Below are 24181 nucleotides of genomic sequence, written 5' to 3'. Positions count from 1 at the left end.
GGACGTACCGCCGAATTGCTCAACACGTGGGGCGTGAGGTCTCCACAGTACATCGATGTTGTCGCCAGTGGTCGGCGGAAGGTGCACGTGCCCGTCAACCTGGGACCGGACCGCAGCGTCGCACGGATGCACGCCAAGACCGTAGGATCCTACGCAGTGCCGTAAGGGACCGCACCGCCACTTCCCAGCAAATTAGGGACACTGTTGCTCCTGGGGTATCGGCGAGGACCATTCGCAACCGTCTCCATGAAGCTGGGCTACGGTCCCGCACACCGTTAGGCCGTCTTCCGCTCACGCCCCAACATCGTGCAGCCCGCCTCCAGTGGTGTCGCGACAGGCGTGAATGGAGGGACGAATGGAGACGTGTCGTCTTCAGCGATGAGAGTCGCTTCTGCCTTGGTGCCAATGATGGTCGTATGCGTGTTTGGCGCCGTGCAGGTGAGCGCCACAATCAGGACTGCATACGACCGAGGCACACAGGGCCAACACACGGCATCATGGTGTGGGGAGCGATCTCCTACACTGGCCGTACACCACTGGTGATCGTCGAGGGGACACTGAATAGTGCACGGTACATCCAAACCGTCATCGAACCCATCGTTCTACCATTCCTAGACCGGCAAGGGAACTTGCTGTTCCAACAGGACAATGCACGTCCGCATGTATCCCGTGCCACCCATCGTGCTCTAGAAGGTGTAAGTCAACTACCCTGGCCAGCAAGATCTCCGGATCTGTCCCCCATTGAGCATGTTTGGGACTGGATGAAGCATCGTCTCATGCGGTCTGCACGTCCAGCACGAACGCTGGTGCAACTGAGGCGCCAGGTGGAAATGGCATGGCAAGCCGTTCCACAGGACTACATCCAGCATCTCTACGATCGTCTCCATGGGAGAATAGCAGCCTGCATTGGTGCGAAAGGTGGATATACACTGTACTAGTGCCGACATTGTGCATGCTCTGTTGCCTGTGTCTATGTGCCTGTGGTTCTGTCAATGTGATCATGTGATGTATCTGACCCCAGGAATGTGTCAATAAAGTTTCCCCTTCCTGGGACAATGAATTCACGGTGTTCTTATTTCAATTTCCAGGAGTGTATATGTGAAAGCTTAGCTTTTCTTGTGGTTATACTTTCTGTATACTAATTTATATGACTAAGTTTTCTATTGGTGTGTTTGCGCTACTTAACAGTGATCTTACTGGGCGATCCCATCACATTTCGTATGCTCTGAATATCTGCTGTCATTGGCTGATGAGATCACATCACATCAGTTGTGATTGGCTGAGGAAAGCAGGTGACAATCTCGAGGCTTCAGCAGCTACCATGGTGTATTTGTCAGAATTCGTGTTTATGCATTCATAATCCGAAAATATGAAGTGTACATGAAGATTTGTATCATAGATCTTTCAAAAACGCTTTGTTTGTTGCTACATTGTGTTTCCTGAAGTGCAACAAAGTTCAATGGTAGTGTATAAATCGTTCACGATTCAATGGATTGATCAATTTTACAGCTCCAATGGAAAATACATCATCGCTTAACATGTAAAATACAATTTCACCCGCAAAAAATTTTATTTTCACCTGAGAAAATGGGTTTTTGACTCGAGAATCTCGGGGGAAAAAACTTTTTTTTTTTTTTTTCTTCTACTGAGAGTTAAGGTTTGTCTTCCATACGAAATGCAGTGGCTACTGATAAGGAAGGCCATGCTTTGCTGGTAAAGTTGTTTTATGACAACAGCAGCAATAATGGGCACTACCTTGCAGAAATCTCTCTGAAAAAGAATACGATCAAGAAAGATAAAGAAACAGGTGAATTATATGATGCAGCAGGGAGAGGAAAATGTCCCATTCCCATGGCAGTTGTAATTGCTTTTAGCTAAGGCTGATCATGCAGCAGACACCTCAACTTGTGCAGTAATCATTAGAGCTGTCATGGGATTGATCTCTCTCTCTCTCTCTCTCTCTCTCTCTCTCTCTCTCTCTCTCTCTCTCTCTCTCTCTACACCTCACCCTCCTCCCTCTCCCCCCGCCCCGTCCGGTCAACAGCCCAAATGATTTTGTGGCACATTTTACAGTGCTATGGTTGTCTGTTCACACATACAAGCGTCCCCTCAGGGGGTCCACAACTCTTTTGTGGATACATGCGTAGCGAGCACGGGACCCCGAGCTAATTTGGTCCACCTTCCTTTCTGGGCTGCATACCTTCCTTTTCCACATCCATCCCTATCCCCCATCTTCGCCACACCTCACCTCACCTCTGGCTCTTTCCTTTCCTTTCTCCCCCTCTGGGAGTACGGTTTGTGCCTACGTCCGGAGACGGACGCTCGTAAATGTAACACATTCTTCTCCTTCTCTGCTTGCATGTCTTCATCCTTCCTTTGTCCTTTTCTTTTCCTTACCTCTTTCTTTACCCTTTTCTCCGCTGCGGCGTTTGAGACCTCTCTTCTTTCCTTTCCCTTTATTTGTTTTTCCCTTTCGCTTTCTTCCTCCCTGTGCGTGTCTGAAGGCCGACCCACGCATTTTCATGCGTAGCCGGTGACGGGGTAACGCGTAATTCCCCACCCCGAGTAGACAGGTAGGACACGTACGTACCCCCTGGTAACGGCCAGGCCCAGGGAGGGGTGATTACCCGAGCTGATACCTTCCGAAAGTGCCGATTGGTCCCTCCTTCCGTTTCTCTGGAGGTGTCACCTGAGGTGTGAACAATCACCTAAGGCGGGAGTGCCCTCAGAGAGGGCCCCCACAAGGGAGGAGCGCGCCATCGGAGACGCCGGTAATCATGGGGGATTCTTCCGCAATGGTTTCCTCATCTTCCACTATGTCTGCTCACAAGCGTAAGTTCACTGAGTCTCAGCCACAGACAGTTCTTCCATCGTTGCCACAGTTCCTTGTTGTTTCTCGGTCTGACGAAGGTCATGACTTCTCCACGGTCAACCCTTTCATTATTCAGAAAGGTGTCGACGCAATTGCAGGTCCTGTAAAGTCTTGTTCCAGATTACAGAATGGCACCTTGTTGTTAGAAACAGTCAGTGCCCTCCAGGCACAAAAATTGCTGCGTACTTCACTGCTCCACACCTCCCCTGTCCGTGTGGAAGCACACCGCACCTTAAATTCCTCACGTGGAGTCGTTTATACTCGCTCCCTCGACGGATTGTCTGACGAGGAAATTCAACACTACCTGTCTGACCAGCGCGTAACGGCTGTTCATAGAGTCATGAAACGGGTTGACATGAACATCATTCCAACCCATACAATCTCCTTGACATTTGACAAAGTTCAACTCCCATCGAAAATCAAAGTGGGCTATGAGATAATTTCCGTTCGCCCTTACGTCCCAAACCCTACGCGTTGCTATCGGTGTCAGCGGTTCAATCACACCAGCCAGTCCTGTTCCAATCCAACCAAATGTGTTACATGTGGCAAGGATGCCCATGAGGGTGCTTGTCCACCTCCATCCCCTTGCATCAACTGTATGGGTGACCACAGTGCTTCCTCTCGAGATTTCCCCATTTTTAAAGACGAAAAGCTCATTCAGGAAATGACAGTGAAGGAAAAGGTGTCGACCTTTGCTGCTCGAAAATTATTCGCCAGTCGAAAGCCCACTGTGCCTCAGACAGGAAAATACAGCACTGTCCTTGCCTCTCCTCGGCCAACAAAGGAGGCAGCCATGCAGACTTGTAATCTCACCTTTAGTGACACGGTCGTCAGATCGGCCAGCGCATAGAACGCCATTCAACCTCCCCACTTTCGCCTGCTCCATCTATGGCTCGCCTTTCATCGGGTTCTGCTAAATCTCGATCCCAAAAGTCAGACACCCAGACTTCCAAAAAAAGAGCATACTCGTGAAGATTTTTTATGCACCCCAACTTCACAACCATCTGTTCCACCTTCAGCTAAACATCATGTTTCCAAGAAGGCTAATAAGAAACCCATTTCCTCTCCTTCTCCGCCACGGCGTGTCTCATCTACAGCACCATCTGGTGGTAACCACCCTCGGCCGTCTTCTGTGTCGCCGAGGCGCACTGCTGGCGGCCGATCAACCGGCCGATCGCTGGTGGAAGGAGCTGCTCCTGAACAACCTATGGATCAGGATCTTCTGTCTTCGGCTGAGTGCCATTCCATGCTGTCGGTCGCAAGCTCTGAGCAGTCGTTGAGTTGACGGCAACCTTGGTCACATTCTTCCATTTTCTGTCCACCCTATGTCCATTATCCATTGGAATATCCGCGGATTTCGAGCCAATCGGGATGAATTGACGATCCTACTCGCCGGTCATCTTCTGTCTTCAGGAAACAAAGCTGTGTCCCCACGACCGGTTTGTCTTCCCCCATTTTCAGTCATTCCGATTTGATGCCCCTCTGTTGAAGGCACTCCAGCACATGGAGGACTCATGATTCTTCTCCATAATACTCTCCATTATCACCCAATCCCCTTAAACACTTCCTTCCAAGCAGTCGCTGTCCGTCTTTCTCTTTCTGGATACACCTTCTCTCTTTGTACTGTATACATTCCATCGTCCACATCAATGGCACGAACCGATCTCCTTCATCTTCTTGGTCAGCTTCAACCCCCCTATTTGCTGGTTGGGGACTTCAATGCCCACCACCCGCTTTGGGGATCTCCACATCCTTGTCTGTGTGGCTCACTATTGCTAGACGTCTTCCACCAGGCTGATCTTGTTTGCCTCTACACTGGGGACCCTGTATTTTTGTCTGCCTCCACGACAAATTTCTCTCATTTGGACCTTTCGGTCGGTACTGTTCCGCTAGCTTGGCGCTTCGAATGGTTCACCCTTGCTGATACACACTCTAGTGACCACTTTCCATGTGTCCTTCGATTGCAGCCACAACTGCCATCGCCCGAGACGCTGGAAGTTTGCCCAAGCCAATTGGACACTTTTTTTGTCTCTAGCGACATTCGATGACCGTCACTTTCCTAGCGTCGACGATGAGGTCACTCATATTACAGACGTTATTCTTACAGCTGCGGAACGTTCAATACCTCGCACCTCCGAATTACCCAGGCGCCCCCCAGTTCCTTGGTGGAACGAGGCATGCCGTGACGCAATAGGTGAGCGGCGACGTGCTCTTCGCGTTTTCAGACACCATCCTACATTGACCAACTGTATCCGCTATAAGCAGTTCCGTGCGCGGTGTCGTCACGTCATCCGCGATAGCAAGAAGGCAAGCTGGGACTTCTTTACTGGCTCATTTAACACCTTCACTCCCTCCTCGGAAGTTTGGAGTCGGATTCGACGGTTCTCAGGCGCGCCTAGTTTCTCCCCAGTCTCTGGGCTCACTGTCGCGCATGAAACATTAGTGGACCCCGTCGCAATTTCTAACTCATTGGGTCAACACTTTGCTGAGATTTCGAGCTCTTCAAATTACCCACTAGCGTTTCTCCCGAAGAAATGTGCAGCGGAAGTGCGACCTCTTGATTTCTCCTCTCAAAATCGCGAAAGCTACAATACTGTTTACTCCATGCGGGAACTCCAACATGCACTCTCCTCTTCTCGCTCCTCCGCCCCAGGACCGGATGGTATCCACATCCAAATGTTGCTGCATTTATCATACCATAATCTGCGTTACCTCCTTCACCTTTATAATCGAATTTGGACCGACAGTACTTTTCCCAGACGATGGCGGGAAGTTATCGTCGTTCCTGTTCCGAAACCTGGCAAGGACAAACATCTCCCCTCTAACTATCGCCCCATTTCTCTCATGAGTAGTGTATGTAAGGTTTTGGAGCGTATGGTGAATTGCCGTTTAGCTTGGTGGCTGGAGTCCCGCAATCTTTTAACACCTGCCAAATGCGGTTTCCGAAAGCATCGTTCTGCAGTTGACCATCTTGTTGCTCTCTCCACTTATATATGAACAATTTTCTCCGGAAACGCCAAATAGTAGCAATATTTTTTTGATCTGGAGAGAGCATACGATACCTGTTAGAGGACAGGCATCCTCCACGCACTGTTCTCTTGGGGCTTTCGCGGTCGGTTGCCCATTTTTCTTCGCGAATTTATGGCAGAGCGCACATTGAAAGTGCAGGTGAACACTACTCTCTCCCGTACTTTCTCCCAAGAAAACGGGGTACCCCGGGGCTCCGTGCTAAGTGTTGTACTGTTTGCCATTGCCATAAATCCAATTATGGATTGTCTCCTTCCTGATGTCTCGGGCTCCCTCTTTGTGGACGATTTTGCGATCTACTACAGCTCTCAACGGACCAGACTTCTTGAACGACGTCTTCAAGGCTGTCTCAATCGCCTCCACTCTTGGAGCATCGAAACAGGCTTCCGCTTTTCTCCCAGTAAGACCGTTTGTGTTAATTTTTGGCGTCGTACGGAGTTTCTTCCACCTTCCTTACATCTAGGACCTGTCAACCTTCCGTTTTCGGACGTCGCTAAATTCTTGGGTCTTATGTTTGACAGAAAACTGTGCTGGTCCTCCCACGTTTCCTATCTTTCGGCTCGCTGTCTGCGATCCCTCAACACCCTTCCGTGTCCTGAATGGTACCCCCTGGGGAGCGGACCGAGTGGTCCTTCTCCGCCTCTATCGCGCCTTAGTGCGCTCGAAATTGGACTATGGAAGCATAGTCTACTCCTCTGCTCGGCCGTCTATTCTTCGGCGTCTCGACTCTATCCACCACCGTGGATTACGTTTAGTGTCTGGAGCTTTTTACACCAGCCCTGTGGAAAGCCTTTATGCTGAGACTGCTGACGCTCCGCTGTCCAATCGGCTAGATGTCCTAAGTCGTTATGCTAGCCATTTGTCTTCCATGCCTGCTAGTCTGGCCCATGACATTTTTTTCGACGCCTCCTTGGATTTAGGGTATGCAGGCCGCCCTTCCTCCCTACTACCACCTGGAGTCCGCTTCCGTCAACTGCTCCATTCTCTTTCCTTCCGCTTTCCTAAAACTTTCTTGACAACTTGGGGTACAGCACCGCCTTGGCTCCATCCCCGGACCTGCCTGCTCCGTGACCTTTGTCAGTTTACAAAGGATGGTACCCCTTCACTTGTTTATCGTCGGGCATTTTCTGCTCTATGTGCACAAATGAAGGAAGCCACATTTATTTACACTGACGGCTCAGAAACATCGTTTGGTGTAGGGAGTGCCTATATTGTTGGCGACACCCCAAATCGATTTCGGCTTCCCGACCAGTGTTCGGTTTATATTGCGGAGCTTTACGCTGTTCTCCAGGCTGTCCAATACATCCGTCGCCATCAGCGGATACAGTATGTTATCTGTTCAGATTCTCTCAGCTGTCTCCTCAGTCTCCAAGCTCTCTACCCTGTCCACCCCCTGGTCCATCGGATTCAGGACTGCCTCCACTTGCTCCACTTGGGGGGCGTCTCTGGATCCCAGGACACGTTGGTATCTGTGGAAATGAGGTGTCCGATATAGCGGCCAAGGCTGCAGTCTCTCTTCTTTGGCCAGTTATTCGCACGATTCCCTTCGCCGATCTACGAAGTGTTTTATGTTGTTGTGTTGTTCTTTTATGGCATGCACATTGGTCGACACTTCCCCATAATAAATTGTGGGACGTGAAAGCTCTTCCCTGTGCTTGGACCTCTTCCTTCCGAACGCGTCGTCGGAAGGAGGTAATTTTAACTACACTCCGGATAGGGCACTGTCTTTTTAGCCATCGACATCTTTTAAGCGGCGATCCTCCCCCACTTTGTCCCCACTGCTCTCAACTGTGGACGGTAAGACACCTTTTACTTGAGTGCCCCTATTTTACTCCGTTACTCGCCCGTCTACAGCTGTCGCCTGAAATATCGTCCATTTTAGCAGATGACATGCTCTCAGCCAATCGCGTTCTCGAGTTTATTAGTGCCAGTGAGATGTCAGTCATTTGAAGCTCTGTTTGGGGACACCCATCCCCTTTCTGTAGTGGTTTTTTAAGCTTTCCATCTGCTTTTAGTTTCTCCAATTTTTTGAGTTTCGTTCCCATTGCTGCTGGTTTCCATTTTCGTTTTTTACCTTTTCACAAGTCACAGACCGGACGCTAATGACCATAGCAGTTTTGCGCCCAAAAAATCAAAACAAAACAAAAAAAACATACAAACGTCCCTCGTTCCGTCACTCCCAAACATGATACGCAAATGTATTGAATACGTCTTACTGTTTGTCTTCGCCTCACATCAGAGGCATTCACATGTAAGTTTCTCTTCGGAGTGCACACGTAACTTGCGATTTAGTCATACAGTAATCATGGTGGCGCAGTATTCGTTTGAAGAACAGTGGGATGCGGTTTTTGTTTATGATCTATCGGATGGTAATGAGCATGAAGCTTGATGGTTCTATGAGGAACGGTACCAACCAAGACGCTACTCATACTTGCAAACATTTACGACAATTCACTGGCAACTTGGTCAAACAGGCTCATTAGCATCTTGGTGATGCTGGAAGGCGTCGAACACGACTGGATGGAGCATTGGGAGAATCTGTTCTCGAGCATTTAGAGGAAGCACCTACAAAAAGTACTCAAGCAGTTTGATACGACATGGAGATAACTAATTGGTTAGTCCGGGAGGTATTGAGGGATGATGGCCAGCATCCATTTAGTTTCCACCTTGTCCTAGACCTAAATCCTGTGTGTTCTTTACTGTTGAGTGCACCTTCCATCAGGATGGCCTTTAAAACATGCGAAATGTTCATTACCAGGCGAGAGGGAAATCCTACATCACATATGTTCACGGACATCAGGAACGATTTTTGCTGAACATTTGGACAGGCATTGTGGGTGACCATCTGATTCAGCCAGTCCATCTACCTTCTTGACTTAATGTAGCAAATTACCATCACTTACTGCAAGAAACTCTACCTGGCCTGCTGGAAGATGTTCCCATGGACATACGGCTCTGCATGTGGTTGCAGCATGATAGGGAACCCACACAGAGGTCGTGCTGTGCACAGATATTTAAATATCTGGCAGAGGTGCTCATGAGACATGGCCCTGTGATCACCAGACACCACACCACTTGTCTTTTTCCTGTGGGGATTTTTCAAGGTTCTAGTTCATCCAACCGGATGTGAACCACCTAGAAACGAAGATATGTTGCATTCAACATGCCGCCAACCACATAAAGGCAATGCCAGAAATATTTGAAAGAGTTCGACAAAACAGCGTTAGACATTATCAAGCTTGTCGCATCAGAGGGTCGCTTTAAGTGTCCTAGCTACAAAAAAGTCCCTTTTCAGGGCTGACACAATTTGTAAAATGCTTCCTGTACATGAACTAACAGCTATTAATGGGTTTGTTCCCAGAATGTCTTATCATGAAACTACAATTGATGTCGGGACCCTGGCAGGTTCGCCCCCAGAATGGAAGGCTGGCATGCTACCACCAAGCATTCAGGTCACTTTGGATACCTCATTATCTCTGGCAGCCAAAGCATTTGTGGTCATGCATTGTCCAGAACATCAGGCAACAGGTCAATCCCACAGTCAATCTGAGCATGTTGCGCCAAGTTTACTTGCATAAAAACGGTTGACCTACACAAGATTAGTAATTTTGGTTCCTACTGGCATCAGGTATCCAGAGTTAAAATTTCGTGACACAATTTTTCTCCACCCTGTATATGCTGCCAGCAACTGTTGACCATGTCATGTTACAGATGCAACATGTTGCTGAGTCAGGAGACCATTTTGACCACATTGTAACTTTTGATCAGATCCTAATAAACATATTAGAACCACCATTATCATTTGTCTGATGTTCCTCTTCTTTTTTCTGTATTGACCTCTCATACTTACTGCTGACATTGCCATATTTTCACCTGGTGGCACAAAATGGAACTATTACTTTTGAGCATTCTCCATGAAGACACCAATTAATGAACATCCTACGATGTTTCAGCATCCTACGATGTATGCAGCCCACATTGCGCACTTGGAACATCAGTGTAATTCTAGCCACTTGGTGTGTCTTGTAATGACCAGTTGCCATTTAAGCAGGATGCTGTTTGCACATTTTGACGTTCAGTAAATTCAGAATAAAGTCTGTGCTGTCTCACAGATGTACTATACGAAATTTATGATTATTATTCAGCTGGCGTTTTTATAAACAGTTCATGGTTATTGTATTATTACAGTGTAACAATTATCGTGACTTCTGTCAGTGTCTTGCAATTAATTTCACATTGTGGAGCATGTGCTGTGTCCATATCACAATTAAAAACAGCCTGAACAGACTTATTATTCTCCGTGAGTTCTGAGAGTAAGCAAATCATACTTCAGCATATATTTTTGGTAAATGATTAATGCAGTTCTTGATATTCGTCAAGATTACTTGATAGAAATTGGTGGTGATACAAATTCAGAACACAAAATGGATGATGATGACAATGGTGACACCAGAGGAATGGAGAAAGTAGTCATATCACCATGATTCATGCTTTTATAGTGTGGGTAAATTTTTCAAATGGAGAGATGCACAGCCACTAACCAACGTTGCTGCAAGACAATATAAAATAGGTTAGCAGAATGCTGGGATGTGACTTATTGTGTGGCATAGGAATCCAAACACTGAACAAATAATTGGGTGTACTTTTCACTCAGTATTGTAGATGAGATTCAATAGTCATCAAACAAAATTTTAATAATAAAAAATGTACAAAAAACTTACCTTTCATGCATCATATTGATGTTTGTGAGATGAAGGCCTTTATAGGCTAGCTTTTATTTACAGCAGTCTCCAAATCTGCCATCAAATACGCTGATAATGCTCTAGTAGTAGGTAGAATGTGATGCAACATTTTTCACAGTGATATAAGGAACGGCTTATGATCATGATGACAAATCTGTGATTTCAGAATCGAGAGAAGAAAGAAAGCAATAAAGTTGAGGCAACTGCCATAGTGTCGAACTATTCGACAACTGTATTGAAAACTGTCGGCAGTGTTACTCTCCAGGCTGTACTGTGTATGTTGATAAAATGCTTGTGCACTTCTGTCAACACTGTGTGAATAGTTTGTAGATCTACCTGCCAAGAAAACTGCTGAACTGTGGAGTAAAGATTAAGTGTATGACAGATACCAGGACCAAGTAATTATATGATACCTACATAGAGACCAGTGGTAATTAACACGAAAATTGATTTGTCCTTGAAGTTTTCCAGAAATTCTGTTTCTTGTTCTTGGTTGTTTATGAAATACTGGCATAGCATAAAAATAATAATAAAAAGTTTTTCTTCTAGTATTTTGAGAAACATAGGGAAGTATTTATTTGGAACATTACAAGCATATTTTTTTTATTTCCTTCTTCGTTATTAATATTCAATTACTTCACTTCCATGCAAATGAAAACACATGTTGAAACTAGTTGAGTTAAAAAAACAGTTGAGAGAATATTTAGTTGTTCAGCTCTTAACTTCTAGAAACTGACAACACCATTATACCGGTTATGTTTCAAAATTGTATTCCATGTATAGTCAACAAACACTCGAAACTGCCTGGATACTATGCCAAACAAAACTATATACAACACAGTTCAAAGAGAATCAGAAGTTACAATCAGAATAGAAGGAAAATGCTGAAGCATCCAGGCCGTCCTGTGTTTGCAATCTTTCAGGCCCAATGTGAGGGACATACTGGGTACCTGGATGGCATCACCTTTCCATTCTGGGGAAAAGTATGTGACTGCAGCTGGATTGATAGGACTCAGATACCATGCACTCATGCACCAGCTGACATCCTTGTCACACAGTACAGTATCCCAGCTTGCATTGTTTCTGATGGGTGTCACTGTGGCTATTGATACACATGTCTGATTCAGTCAGTGGTGTTGTGGACTATCTAAAAATGTCCTTTCAGACAGTACTTCTGTTTGTGCAATGTTTCACATAAGTTGCAGTGCCAAAAACACAGTGTTAGGTTGAAGCCATGTGTGTGTCATTCACACTCATTCCTCAGTGTGCAAATTGGTTATTTTGCTGTTTTTGTCTGACACTGATTCTTGTGTATGAACAATCATTATCCACCTGATTGACAACCATACTAGATTCCCAATAAAAGTACTGGAATTTGCACAAGTTCTCTACTCACTAGGAATCAAACAGCAAAAAATTCTGATTTACTTGGTGAAATAAATCATTGATGGTCATTCCAATTTCTTTCCAAAGATGAAAGTGTGTACAAAACAAAAGGCACTTACATAGCTATTATGATAGAAGAACAACACCAAAAAAATTATATAATATTATGTATAATCATTATATCTCTTAATTAGATCTGAAATACCTTGAACTTGACATTTTTAAATGAAGAACATAACTGATACTTTTTTGGTATATTTAATAAAATGGTGTAGAATATTAAATTGTAGCATCATATTTTAAAAAGATTGAAACACTTGAAAGTGAATGATTGTGATTATTATCTAGAAATCCCAAATCAAAACAGCAGTTAATGTGTTTAATCATTATTGAATTTCCTCTTCGTTAGTTTCGTTTTAAACTGTTACCTCTTCAGTTCTTTGCTTCTCGTAGCATGTAATTTTAAATCACTAACATTTACTGAATATTTCATTTCTTATGCACACTTGTATGACTTGTGGCCTACAGTCGTTAATTTCTGGAAAATGAAATATGGTTTCTATGTGTCGTATTTATGAGTATTTAACATTCTTCTCATCAATTTTCAGACTGATTCAAAGTGCTAGTGGGAGCTGCGGCATTTCATGTGAAGAAACTTATCACCATGGACTGGTCAAGGATGAATCGGAGGTAGGCAGAGAGAAGTCAACACATGAGTTTGATACTCATACAGAAGAATTAACTGTGAATGAGGATAGCTCATTTGTCACCAGATATGATTGTGGTATGAGGGAAAAGGAATTTCATGTGTATAGTTGTAATTTCTGCCTACAGAGCTTTACTTCAAAATACAGGCTGATAATGCACGTGTTTATGCACATTGATGGCACGCAGCCACCTTTGTATGTTTGTAAGTGGTGTGGTGAGGTATTTCACAGCAATGTCAGCTTGAATCAACATTGGAGAATGAGTGACAATTATAAAATCTTAACTGCCGGCAATCATGAGAAATATGGCTGTAGTGATGAGCCCCAAAGCAGTACCTCCTTGGACAGTGAACCAGAGGTTTCTGTCACAGAACAAAATGAACAGTCTTCATATAGGGAAACTTGGAAAGCTTCAAACAACTCGTCTAATTACATATGTAACACACACATGACAAACGATGCAGAGAAAACAAGTGAATATGGAACTTCAGCTACGGCTATTGATGTCAGTGCCCAAGCAGCTGTGGTTAGTGCAAACAGAACCCACAAATGTGATATTTGTGGCAAATCTTTTGCTAGGTCACGTAATCTTAAGACACACGAATTACTTCACACTGGAAAGAAACCTCACAAATGTGGTATTTGTGACAAATCTTTCGTTGCGTTGGATACTCTCAAGAAACACGCATTAATCCACACTGGAAAGAAACCTCACAAATGTGATACTTGTGGCAAATCTTTTGCTATGTCAGCTGATCTCAAGAAACATTTATTCATACACATCGGAAAAAGATATCACAAATGTGATGTTTGTGGCAAATCTTTTTTTATGTCGGGTGATCTCAAGAAACACACATTCACACACACCGGAGAAAGACCTCACAAATGTGATATTTGTGGCAAGTCTTTTGCTCTCTCAGGTAATCTCAAGAAACACTCATTCGTACACAATGGAAAAAGACCTCACAGATGTGATACTTGTGGCAAATCTTTTGCTATGTCAGGTGACCTCAAGAAACACATATTCATACACACCGGAAAAAGACCTCACAAATGTGATGATTGTGGCAAGTCTTTTGTTAGGTCGGGTGATCTCCAGAAACATGCATCCACACAAAATGGAAAAAGACCTCACAAATGTGATATTTGTGGCAAATCTTTCGCTAGGTCAGGTAATCTCAAGCAACATGAATTCATACACACCGGAAAGACACCCCACAAGTGTGATATTTGTGGCAAATCTTTTGCTAGGTCAGGTAATCTTAAGCAACATGTATTCACACACATCGGAAAAACACCTCACAAATGTGATATTTGTGGCAAATCTTTTGATGGATCAGGTGATCTCAAGTTACATGTATTAACACACACTGGAACGTAAACTCACAAGTGTGAAATCTGTGTCAAAACTTAACACTGAGTTGGGTAGTCTGAAGAGTTATGCATTGGTACACTCTAGGAAAACTCCACAAAATTGTAATATTTGATGCAAATCTCTTACACAGCTGGCTTATCTCAAGTGATGTGTTGTTACACTGAAAACTGACCTCACAGATATGATTGCTGTAGCAAATATTTTGCTGTGTTGGGTATTCTCAAAGCACTTGCATTACTTCATATAAGAAAGAGGGCACAAATAAGTGTTACTTCAAGCAAATAGGTGTCTACCATAGGTGCCCTCAATTCCCACAAAATATGGATGTTGCAGGGAGACAATAAATTTGTGATACCTTTGAATTAACATTAAAATATGCAGAATTGTGAAAAACTGGGTAATAATGTGTACCACACAGTGGTCATAAATAATGTTACAATATATAACTCCTTGTATGCAGTTTGAGGTGACTCCTACAAAAAAAGTGAGTCAAATGTGTTTGTCATTAATGCAGCTATTTTTCCTATTTAACTGTACATGGAGGTTGCGAATTGTGTCAAATCCCTTACATATGTCACTAATCATAAATATCATGCTGTATTCAGTACAGGGCCAAGGAAATGTGATGGTTTGCCAGTTATTATATAGAAGATAGTCATGTGCTACATTCAGCTCTGCATTATAGGCACAGTGACAGCAAAAATACAGAGTGATTCTAACTATTGCCACCTAGAATAACTGTGGAAGTATGATGGTAGCTGAAAATTTTATGGGACAGATGTTGCAAGGGACAGCAGAGGCCATAATATGACATAGGGCTTTTGTCCCTAGATGGGGTCCCTTCAGAAATATGAATGTCAATTATGTTTTTTTTTTTTTTTAAATGGGGTGCTGTAGTTTGGTACTTATTTTCTGCTAGAGGCTATCAAGATGAATCCAGCGATGTGCAACAGTAAGGTCTTTGAAGGTCACAAAGGTGTCATGAACATCCATTCACAGAAGGTGTTAGAAGTGATGACCATTGGTATCAGTGCAGTGCTGCACTCTTCTTATCATGGATTGGGTGGTATTCCTTATTACATCAGCACTTATATAAGCATGTGCTCTTCTGACAATTCGCTTGCACTTATCTTCAGGTCTAATTGGAATGTCTTTACATAGTGTCTTTTACGAATCCCGACAAGAAAAATTCCACAGCCGTCAAGTCTGGTGAATGAGCCAGCTACGACACATCTCCACCATGTCCAGACCAATGATTTGGAATTGCCTCTGCAACTCATTTCTAGCCATCAGCAAAAATGTTCTGGACACCCATCATGCTGATACCACATTCTGCTCCTTGTTTCTAAAGGTATTTCTTCCAGTAACTGAACTAACATTTCTTGCAGGAATGTGGTATACTTCTTAATATTAAGATTTCTTTTGGTGAGATAGGGAACTATAATTCTGTCCTCCAGAATCCCACACCACCCATTCACCAACCATGGTTTTTGGTGTGCAACTTGCTGCAGCTAACATGTATTTTCAGTTGCTCAGTAATGCATGTTATGCAAATTAACATTTCCATAGTTCGTGAATATAGCCTCGTCAGTAAATAAAATCAAATACAGGTTTCGTCTCTCTGAATCTGAAGTTGAGCCCATTGGCAGAATTCAATGTGACACATACAGTCTGTCCTAATTCAATCTTGGTGGAGACTGATACAGTAAGGATGATATTTATGGTGATTCAGAATATGAACAGCACTACTCTGGCTCTTGCCAGATTCTTTTGCAATTTGACGAGAACTAACACAAGGATCTTGAACCACAGTTGCTAGAGTACCAATTTCTGTTTCCTTATTAGTATCTTTCCTTTGCTGGATATGTATCCGATAAATTAAAGACCCAGTTGTTCTGACTTATTATACACATATTTAAATGTATGCCATGTAGGGAGAGTATGTTCAGGATATGTTTTAGCATAAAATTCTCTAGCTCTCACTGAATTTCATTGCCGTTCTACATAATTTAGAAGCATATCGACTTGTTCTTCGGAAGAATACAGCATTCACATTTGCTTGATTTGATGATACTAGTCTTAGCATTCGTATTAATGTTGTATTGTGAAACCGTCAAATGGTGTTTACGTGTCAATGGCACTGTAACAATAAAAGTCAAGATAAATGTAACGGAACTTGAATAGCGTATTTGCCTCTATTGGTTACGGTAGAGAGATCAATCTATCAGTCCTGTCTGTATATTTATATATAATATTGCATGAATAAAGGCTGGGTGAGTGTAAAGCTATCGTTAAAAATGCACGCCACACGATTTGTTACAATGTGGTCGGTCATAATAATAATAATAATAGCATGCTTTTGAATACAATGAAAATATAACAGCGATACCTGTTAAGTGTTATTGGAAATAATATGTAGTAAATTAATGAGTAAGGTAGCCGATTCTATAAGAAGAGGTGAAATTGCGCATAAAAAAATGACCTTTATGTGTCTGAAACGACCCCACCTACCAACAAAAAAAAAAGACAAAAGACGTCACAGTATGGCACGTGTTGTCATAATATTATGATCATCTGCTAAAGAACATGTTGATCCACCTTTGGAGCACTATACATCAACAATTTTTCATGGTGTATACTTGACAATTTGTTGATAGCTTTTTGAAAGTATGTTGCACCATATGGCATTACATAGGTGACTCAATTACTGTACAGAGTGAGCTGGCACAGTGGTTACCACAGTGGACTCACTTTCAGGAGGACAACTGTTCAAACCTGCATCCGGCCATCCTCATTTTGGTGTTCATGATTACCGTAAATCGCTTTAGTCAAATGCCAGGATGGTCCCTTTCAAGTGCCATGACGAACTTCTTTCCCTATCCTTCCCTAATCTGATAAGACTAATGGCCTTGCTGTTTGCTCTCCTCCCACAAATCAACCAACCAACACATCACTCAGTCAATCAGCCAGTTCCTGAACATTTCTGTCCGTTTTTTGTGGGTACAGACCTTCTGTTTTATAGCATTCTAGGTATATTCTATCTGTTTACATCAGGTAAATTGTGTGCCTCAGACATCGGTGGTAATTACCATGCTCCCCAGAACAGTGTGGAGTAGTTTTGGTCATGCTACATCGACAGTTATCCTGCTGGAAGATGCTTTCACCATGGAAGAGCACATCAAGCATGAAGGAAGTTAAGCAGTGGCAATAATGGTCAAGTAGTGTGCAGCTGTCGTGACACATTTGATAACTACCATGTGTCCCAAGGGAGCCCAGGTGAATGCCCGCATAGGATAATGGTCCTTCCATCTGCTAACATTCACCTAGGGTATGGCGTATCGGGGCACAACTGCTGACCTGTTATAACAGAAAATCTCACTAATCCTTCCAGGTGACATTTACACTGACCTACATTCCAGTCTCACTGACCTCTTGCTCAGTGCAATTGCAATTGTAAATTATGATGGATCATTATGGGGACATGCAGTGGTCATTTGGCGTGGTGCCTCATGTTCAACAATGTGCACTGAATGGTTCTTTTCCAAATCATGTGTGCCTGCACCAGCATTGTTTTCTGTCATTAGATAAGTCACATAGCATGCAAAACTGATCTCCACATTTCGTAATGAGGTGTAGATGAACTACACCATTTCATTGGGTTGTGGATTTTGCACCCTTCAGCCACTTTCTAAGATGTTCACAACAGTCACATACATACAACCAGCTTCACCAATTTTTGAGATGCTCATTCCCAGCTGCTAGGCCAGAACAAATTGCCCTTTGTTAAAGTTACATATGTCATTGGATTTACATTTTTGCAACCCATGTCATTGGTAGAATAATTCCTCATTGATTTGTGCTCTGCTTATATTCTTATACTTTCCTTGCTCTCTCATGTGCTTGCAACATATGGCATTAAGTCTTCTGGTGGACACTGTGCATAACGTCTTTGCCCATCAGTGCATTTTCATATAAGTGAGTCAGTAATATGTGTAGTCTGTGAAATTCATAATGCTTGGTTGCCCTTTACACCAATGCACAATAGCTATTTTTTTTGTGAAATTCTTTTTGTGTTTCACAAAGCTCTGAACAGATTCAGAAATAATGTAGATAAACATCATGCACCAAAGCTCTTAATTACATGTTCACTGTTTAAGACTGTGTAAGCATGCACAAAATTAAATTGGTAAGCAAACATTTAATGTTCCAGTGAAACACCAAAATCTGGAGAATGTCGACTTTCACTGGTGAATGTCAACATTCACATAGTCACTTAGTGTATGTCCAAAGTATTTGCTAAACACCCTTATTTCTGACTTACACCAGTAAATGTTGACAGTACCATGCACTAATGGTGAATGTTGAACACGAAGATTTATATTTTCTTTTCCGTAATTCAATCGCTATAAAACGTCACAAGGGTGACATAACATTTTCGCCTCTCTTTCTGGAAGTCATGACCAAGAATTTAAAGTACACAGTACATTCTACATGAGAAAAGAAAATAATAGTTGTAAAAAATTACTTACTTATGTGATTCAAATCTTATTTATTGCAACATCTTAAACCATTATGACACTTTGAATTGCACAAGAGTCCCTTGCTTTTACTACTGCACTTATTTGTGGAACACTTCCTTTTGCAATGCCAGCTTGTATAGCCTTGTCCCCACTTTTCGAATTAGCTGCAGCTGCTTCTCTCAGCGACATTTCTTGAAAAGAAATCTCATCTATGGAAGGTAACTTTTCTTTACAAATTACGAACTGATTATGTGTGTAAAGCTGCTTGAGTGTACCATTTTTATTTGCCAGTTTATAATAGAAGTCGGAGTCTTCTATTCCAACAACAGCCGCTAACACATTTTGGCTATCTGTACAACCACGGTCGACATCAGGGACTTGTATTCGTAGATTATCATCAATTTGAGCAGGAGGATGTAGTTTTTGTGAGGTTTGTTACATCTTTGTTGCTTGCAGTAGATGATTTTCATTCGCAGCCGCTCTCTTTGTAGAAATCAACTTGTGTTTTTCAGACAGAATTTGATGTGAAGGTGTTGTAGGTTGTAGGTCCTCTTCAATATTTTGCTTTGGGATATGGTTTTCAGTACGACCACCACTTAGTATATATAAGCATTAACAGTTTCTTCAAGCTATTCTTCGGTTTCAAAAATATTGACAATTTCTTTGAGTTGTTCTTAAGTTTCAATACTTGCGATTTGTTTGTCAAGCAAAAAGACGATGCTGTGCCTCTTTTTGCTTTAATGCCAAACATAGCTTCATAAGGACTTCGTGTTATGTAGTGTGCTTGACAAATTGAACAAAGGATAAACCATCTGACCATTTATTTGTGTTGTTATTGTTCATCCATGCAGTTAGCATAGTCTGTATATCCTGATTGGCCCTTTCAACTGAGTCTTGCGTTTCACTGTGATGAGTGTTTCCATGAACTATTTTAACATCTTTCCACATAGTGCAAATTTCGGATATGACTTGATTACTAAATTCTCTACCATTAACTGATTGCACTGTTGCTGGTGCACCAAATGTTAAAAATATTGAAAGAACATGATGCGCTACTTCTTCAGCTCTTTTAGTTTTCAAAGGTCATAGCTGGACAGACTTAGTTAAATGATCTTGATACACCATTATGAACTAATATTCGCCATCTCTGTTTGACTGCAGATCTATCAGATCAACTTGACATCTTGAGTTTAATTCAGAACTAACAATTGGCTTCACAACAATTTCTTTCTTAGGTGCACTGTGTTTAAAAAAATGGTTCAAATGGCTCTGAGCACTATGGGACTTAACATCTGAGGTCATCAGTCCCCTAGAACTTAGAACTACTTAAACCTAACTAACTTAAGGACGTCACACACATCCATGCCCGAGGCAGGATTCGAATCTGCGACCGTAGCAGTCGTGCGATTCCAGACTGAAGTGCCTAGAACTGCTCGGCCACCGCGGCCGGCCACTGTGTTTCATTTAACATTGTTTGCATAAATTTAAATACAACATTACAACTTCATATGTAATTTTTTGTATATAAGTTGCAACTCTTTAAGGATAAGTGTTTGTCCTCCATGGCCTATTCTGATATCAGTTTCATATAGTATACTGTACAAGTCTTTATTGGTAACAATACTGTATGTTCGTTTCCTCTGGTTTTAATGGTTCAATTAACTTCTCTTCATCATTAATTTTTAACACATCAAAACATTTTAATCGTCTGTAATTCAAAGGTGGTTTGCATTTAATTTTAGCAGTAACCACTTCAGAAAGTATTTTAGAATACTTTTCTTGAGAAATATAAAAACAATTGTCTTTTCGTTCGCCCACAATTAATGCATTTAACTTTTCATGAAAAAGATAGCAATTTAGTGCAGTATCCATTTAGTATAAATTAGGGTATTGGAAAAAAAATAAAGAAAACATTGCTCGCATTATCAAAGCTTGCATAAGACTGACAAAGCTGATTGACACCGAGCAGAAAAAAGGATTTGGTGGGAGAGAGTCGGTCACATTTTTTTTTACTCTTCTGTTTTGGACCTCCACAAGAGCATATCTGTGATTGTCAACACACATTGGAGAGGGTCCGAATGTACAACAATGTAATATAATATTCGATCTTTCACTTACGTATTTGGTATCTGTTGACATTCAATGGTGTAAGTTGACATTATCCAATTTTGGTCATTCACGGTAAACATACGCAAAAACAACACTTGGGAGAGCTCAAAATGTGACTACTAATTGCATGAATTTAATATAAATGAGTAATTTTATTGTACTAAATAGGTAAATCAAATTCTTTTTGATTGTTTCTTGTGTTAAAAATATTTTTGCAATGGATATTTTTCTTAATTTCTGCAAATAAACAAAATATTTTTGGAGTTCTGTACTTATGCCTTGTTTTTAATTACAAAACAATTATTTTTATTTTTTATTTCCTACCTATTTATTATTGATTAAAGTGGTTTAATATGTCTCATCATACTTTTAATAACTTGAGGTAGTTGTCATTAACTTTTGGCATTGTTCACTTTAGCTATGAGACTTTGTAGCAGTGTGATCACATTTTCATCCCTGTTTCTCTTGATAGGATGTCCACCACTGCTGTGTAGATTATTGGTGGTTGGTAACCTCCATGTACATTTGCATTAAATTTTATTTTCCAATGAAAGTAAATCACAACCAGGCTTCAGGACAGGTCCCATCTTTAATTGCATATGAATTTATACTACTAAATTTTGCAACTATATTGTATATTATGAATGTCCAAGAAAAACCATATAATCTATAGTAAAACATCAAACAAGGTATCACAATATGTACAAAATGTCATACTCCGTGGTTGTGTGGAAAACCACTCAAAGAATTAAATCTATAGAAACACAATAGATACCCATAAATAAATGACTGTAAATGCACATAATGAAATCATAACCTAAGCTAATCATGACTGAGCAACAGATTGTGCAAGAACTGGATCCAGAAGTGCAGAAAATGGAGCATAGTGTTCAAAAGAGAATGATGGTGTGTGCTAAAAAACAGCTGATGTGTTTATTTCCAAAATCTACCTCCAAGGGATGCAAGTGGCGCCCGGGAACCCACTAATATACTGTCATACTGCCCAAGAGAAGAATGAAAGGTACATCTGTTCTATGGCTCCATGTGATCAGTCACAGCTCTCTGATTGATTGCTGGCGTTTATTCTAGAAGCTTTTCCTAACCAGCATTGCTTCTCTGAAGTGTCACCCCTTCAACATTCTCACTGTAAAAATGGTATGCACGTGAACAAGGCATGGACTGCTGACAATATAGAATGGTTACTGGTACAGAACCAGCCCCTGCCTAGCCAAGGCTCTGCAGTGAAATGTAGTTCATCCATCTAAAGAGCTAAAGTTTGAAAAATTAGAATTATGATTAAAATAAATCTTTTTCCCAGTGTGTCAATCCACCATGCACACTTCACTCCTGCTCTGTAGCAGCAGGTTACTGATCTCAAAAAATGTATTTGTTGAATGATTGAAAATGTTCCTTTGGACAGCTGGCACTTGCCAAGGGGTGCTATGATCGAATGGCAGTAACAGAAAAATTTCTGAATGTAATAAAATAAGTGGACAGGGATACAAAGCTAGAAAGAATTTTGATGTTACACATAATAGCAAAATAATTTAGAGTCTTACTTGGCTGATTTTGGTTATTGTAGAAAAATATGTGGCCAACTAAAATGGTGGAGTGGTGGAGTGGTGAGGTGGTGCAGAGACAACAGGTTTGCTCCCAGTGTACTTAGCCAACAGGAACAGAATGAGGGATGCCAAGATGTATCAACTTGGCTGATTAGATTAGATTTACTTTCATTCCAATTGATCCGTAGTGAGGAGGTCCTCCAGGATGTGGAACATGTCAGAAAAACAACAATACATGACAAATATTTACAACTAAAACAAATAAGCTAATGTACCATTCCACAGGTCCCAAGTAGAATGATTGTTATTTTTTAATGAACAGTAAGAGTCATTTTACAAATACTAATGCACTGAATTTAAAATAAAAAAGTTTTTTATTTATTTATAAGGTAATAAAACTATTGTAATACTTATTTACAATGAACACATTACTGCACTGAAATGGTGCAGAAGTTAGATTATACTCTCTCTCTCTCTCTCTCTCTCTCTCACACACTCACACACACACACACACACACACACACACACACACACACACACACACACACACACACACACAATTTTCAATGAACACATTACTGCACTGAAATTGTGCAGAAGTTATGTTGTACTTATATACAAATCAGTTGGTTTTACTAAGAAATTCATCAATGGAGTAGAAGAATTGGCCACCAATAAATCCTTTAGGCTTCTCTTAAACTGAATTTCATTGGTTGTTAAGCTTTTTATGGCTGCTGGCAAGTTATGGAAAATGTGTGTTCCTGAATAATGCACACCTTTTTGTACAAGAGGCTGGACTGGTGAAATGGTGATGCCTAGTGGAATGATGGAGTATTGTAGTTGGGAATGACAGCATTGGGGCAACCGAAGATGGTTACCAGTTGTGTAGGTCTAGCCTTGCAGATTATAAGAGATTGTAAAACTCCATCAAAGGGGTGCATTAGTTTAGAGTGATGTATTTCAATACAAAAGGAGGTTTCGCTCAGTACTATTGCTAATGTTCATTACTTTCCTTATAAACTCTGTAGTTTGTGGTAATAAATTTAGAGTGTCAAAGTTAATGAAAGATAAATTATAAACTGAGTATGTATTCATAATACACTGATATCATTAAGATGATGGTAATACTAGTACTGTTTTATTAAATTTTTATTCATACCCTCCACAGTGAAACTAATACTGTTTAATCCTAAGTCATTGGTTTGGTCCTTAACCAAGTAGAATATAATGCTCTCTAATATTACAAAATATGCAAAAGGACAAAATTATACAAAGGAAAAAGTTCCAAAATGCGCTTAAGTATGATATTTACCCAACATCTGCTGTTCAAGCTTAGCTGGTTTTGGTGATATGAGTAGTTCACAATATCCTCGATTACATATGATCATATAACCATTCTGACAACTACAGTTATTGGATGAGAGATGACACTGGGGACAACCATTCTATGCAGGCATTCCTTCCAACATATTCCACTTGGTGACGTGTGGTGGCATGCTCAAGGGTAACTTACCATGTTCCCAAGGTAGTAATTCATCAGTGGTTTGCAGAAGACGAGTCTTTGATTTATTTGGTTGTGTAGGAAAACTGTCAATTGGTGCCAGCACAAAAGGTGATCCAGACAAATATAGCAGAAAAGGTTAAAAGCTGTTATGTGTGCAAGTTAAATGACCAGATAACCTAGTTGTGTGTGTTCTACATCATAAAGGTGTGATTCCGAACACAGCTGCAGACTGCACCAACCGACTGCAGGCAGCACCATTGGTTGCCATTATTTGCAATGTGAGGCGTGCATAACACGGCAGCAGTGTCGTCTGCCACCGTGTACCTGCTTTGGTGGCACATCGCACATCCGGTCAGGAACCAGTAGTGCCACTGCCG

At 41.7% G+C, this 24181-nt stretch overlaps 1 protein-coding gene across 5 annotated transcripts in view; it reads left to right on the top strand.

Annotated features, from left to right (window-relative positions):
- LOC126108969 (zinc finger protein 708-like) overlaps nt 1-24181 on the top strand; it is a 183096-nt gene that overhangs the window by 113324 nt on the left and 45591 nt on the right. For 3 of the 5 annotated variants that reach the window (XM_049914365.1, XM_049914364.1, XM_049914366.1), the window contains exon 6: nt 12636-14979. In XM_049914365.1, coding sequence (XP_049770322.1) covers nt 12636-14115 — 1480 coding nt within the window. In that variant the 3' untranslated portion in view covers nt 14116-14979. Of the gene's footprint in view, nt 1-12635; nt 14980-24181 lie in introns of those variants that run through there. The other 2 variants (XM_049914367.1, XM_049914368.1) reach the window with 1 other exon arrangement.

The sequence above is a fragment of the Schistocerca cancellata genome, chromosome 11 (assembly GCF_023864275.1).
Source record: "Schistocerca cancellata isolate TAMUIC-IGC-003103 chromosome 11, iqSchCanc2.1, whole genome shotgun sequence".
NCBI classification, from domain to species: Eukaryota; Metazoa; Arthropoda; class Insecta; order Orthoptera; family Acrididae; genus Schistocerca; species Schistocerca cancellata.
Note: the sequence above shows the minus strand (reverse complement) of the source record. Positions and strands in the feature narration are given on the sequence as shown.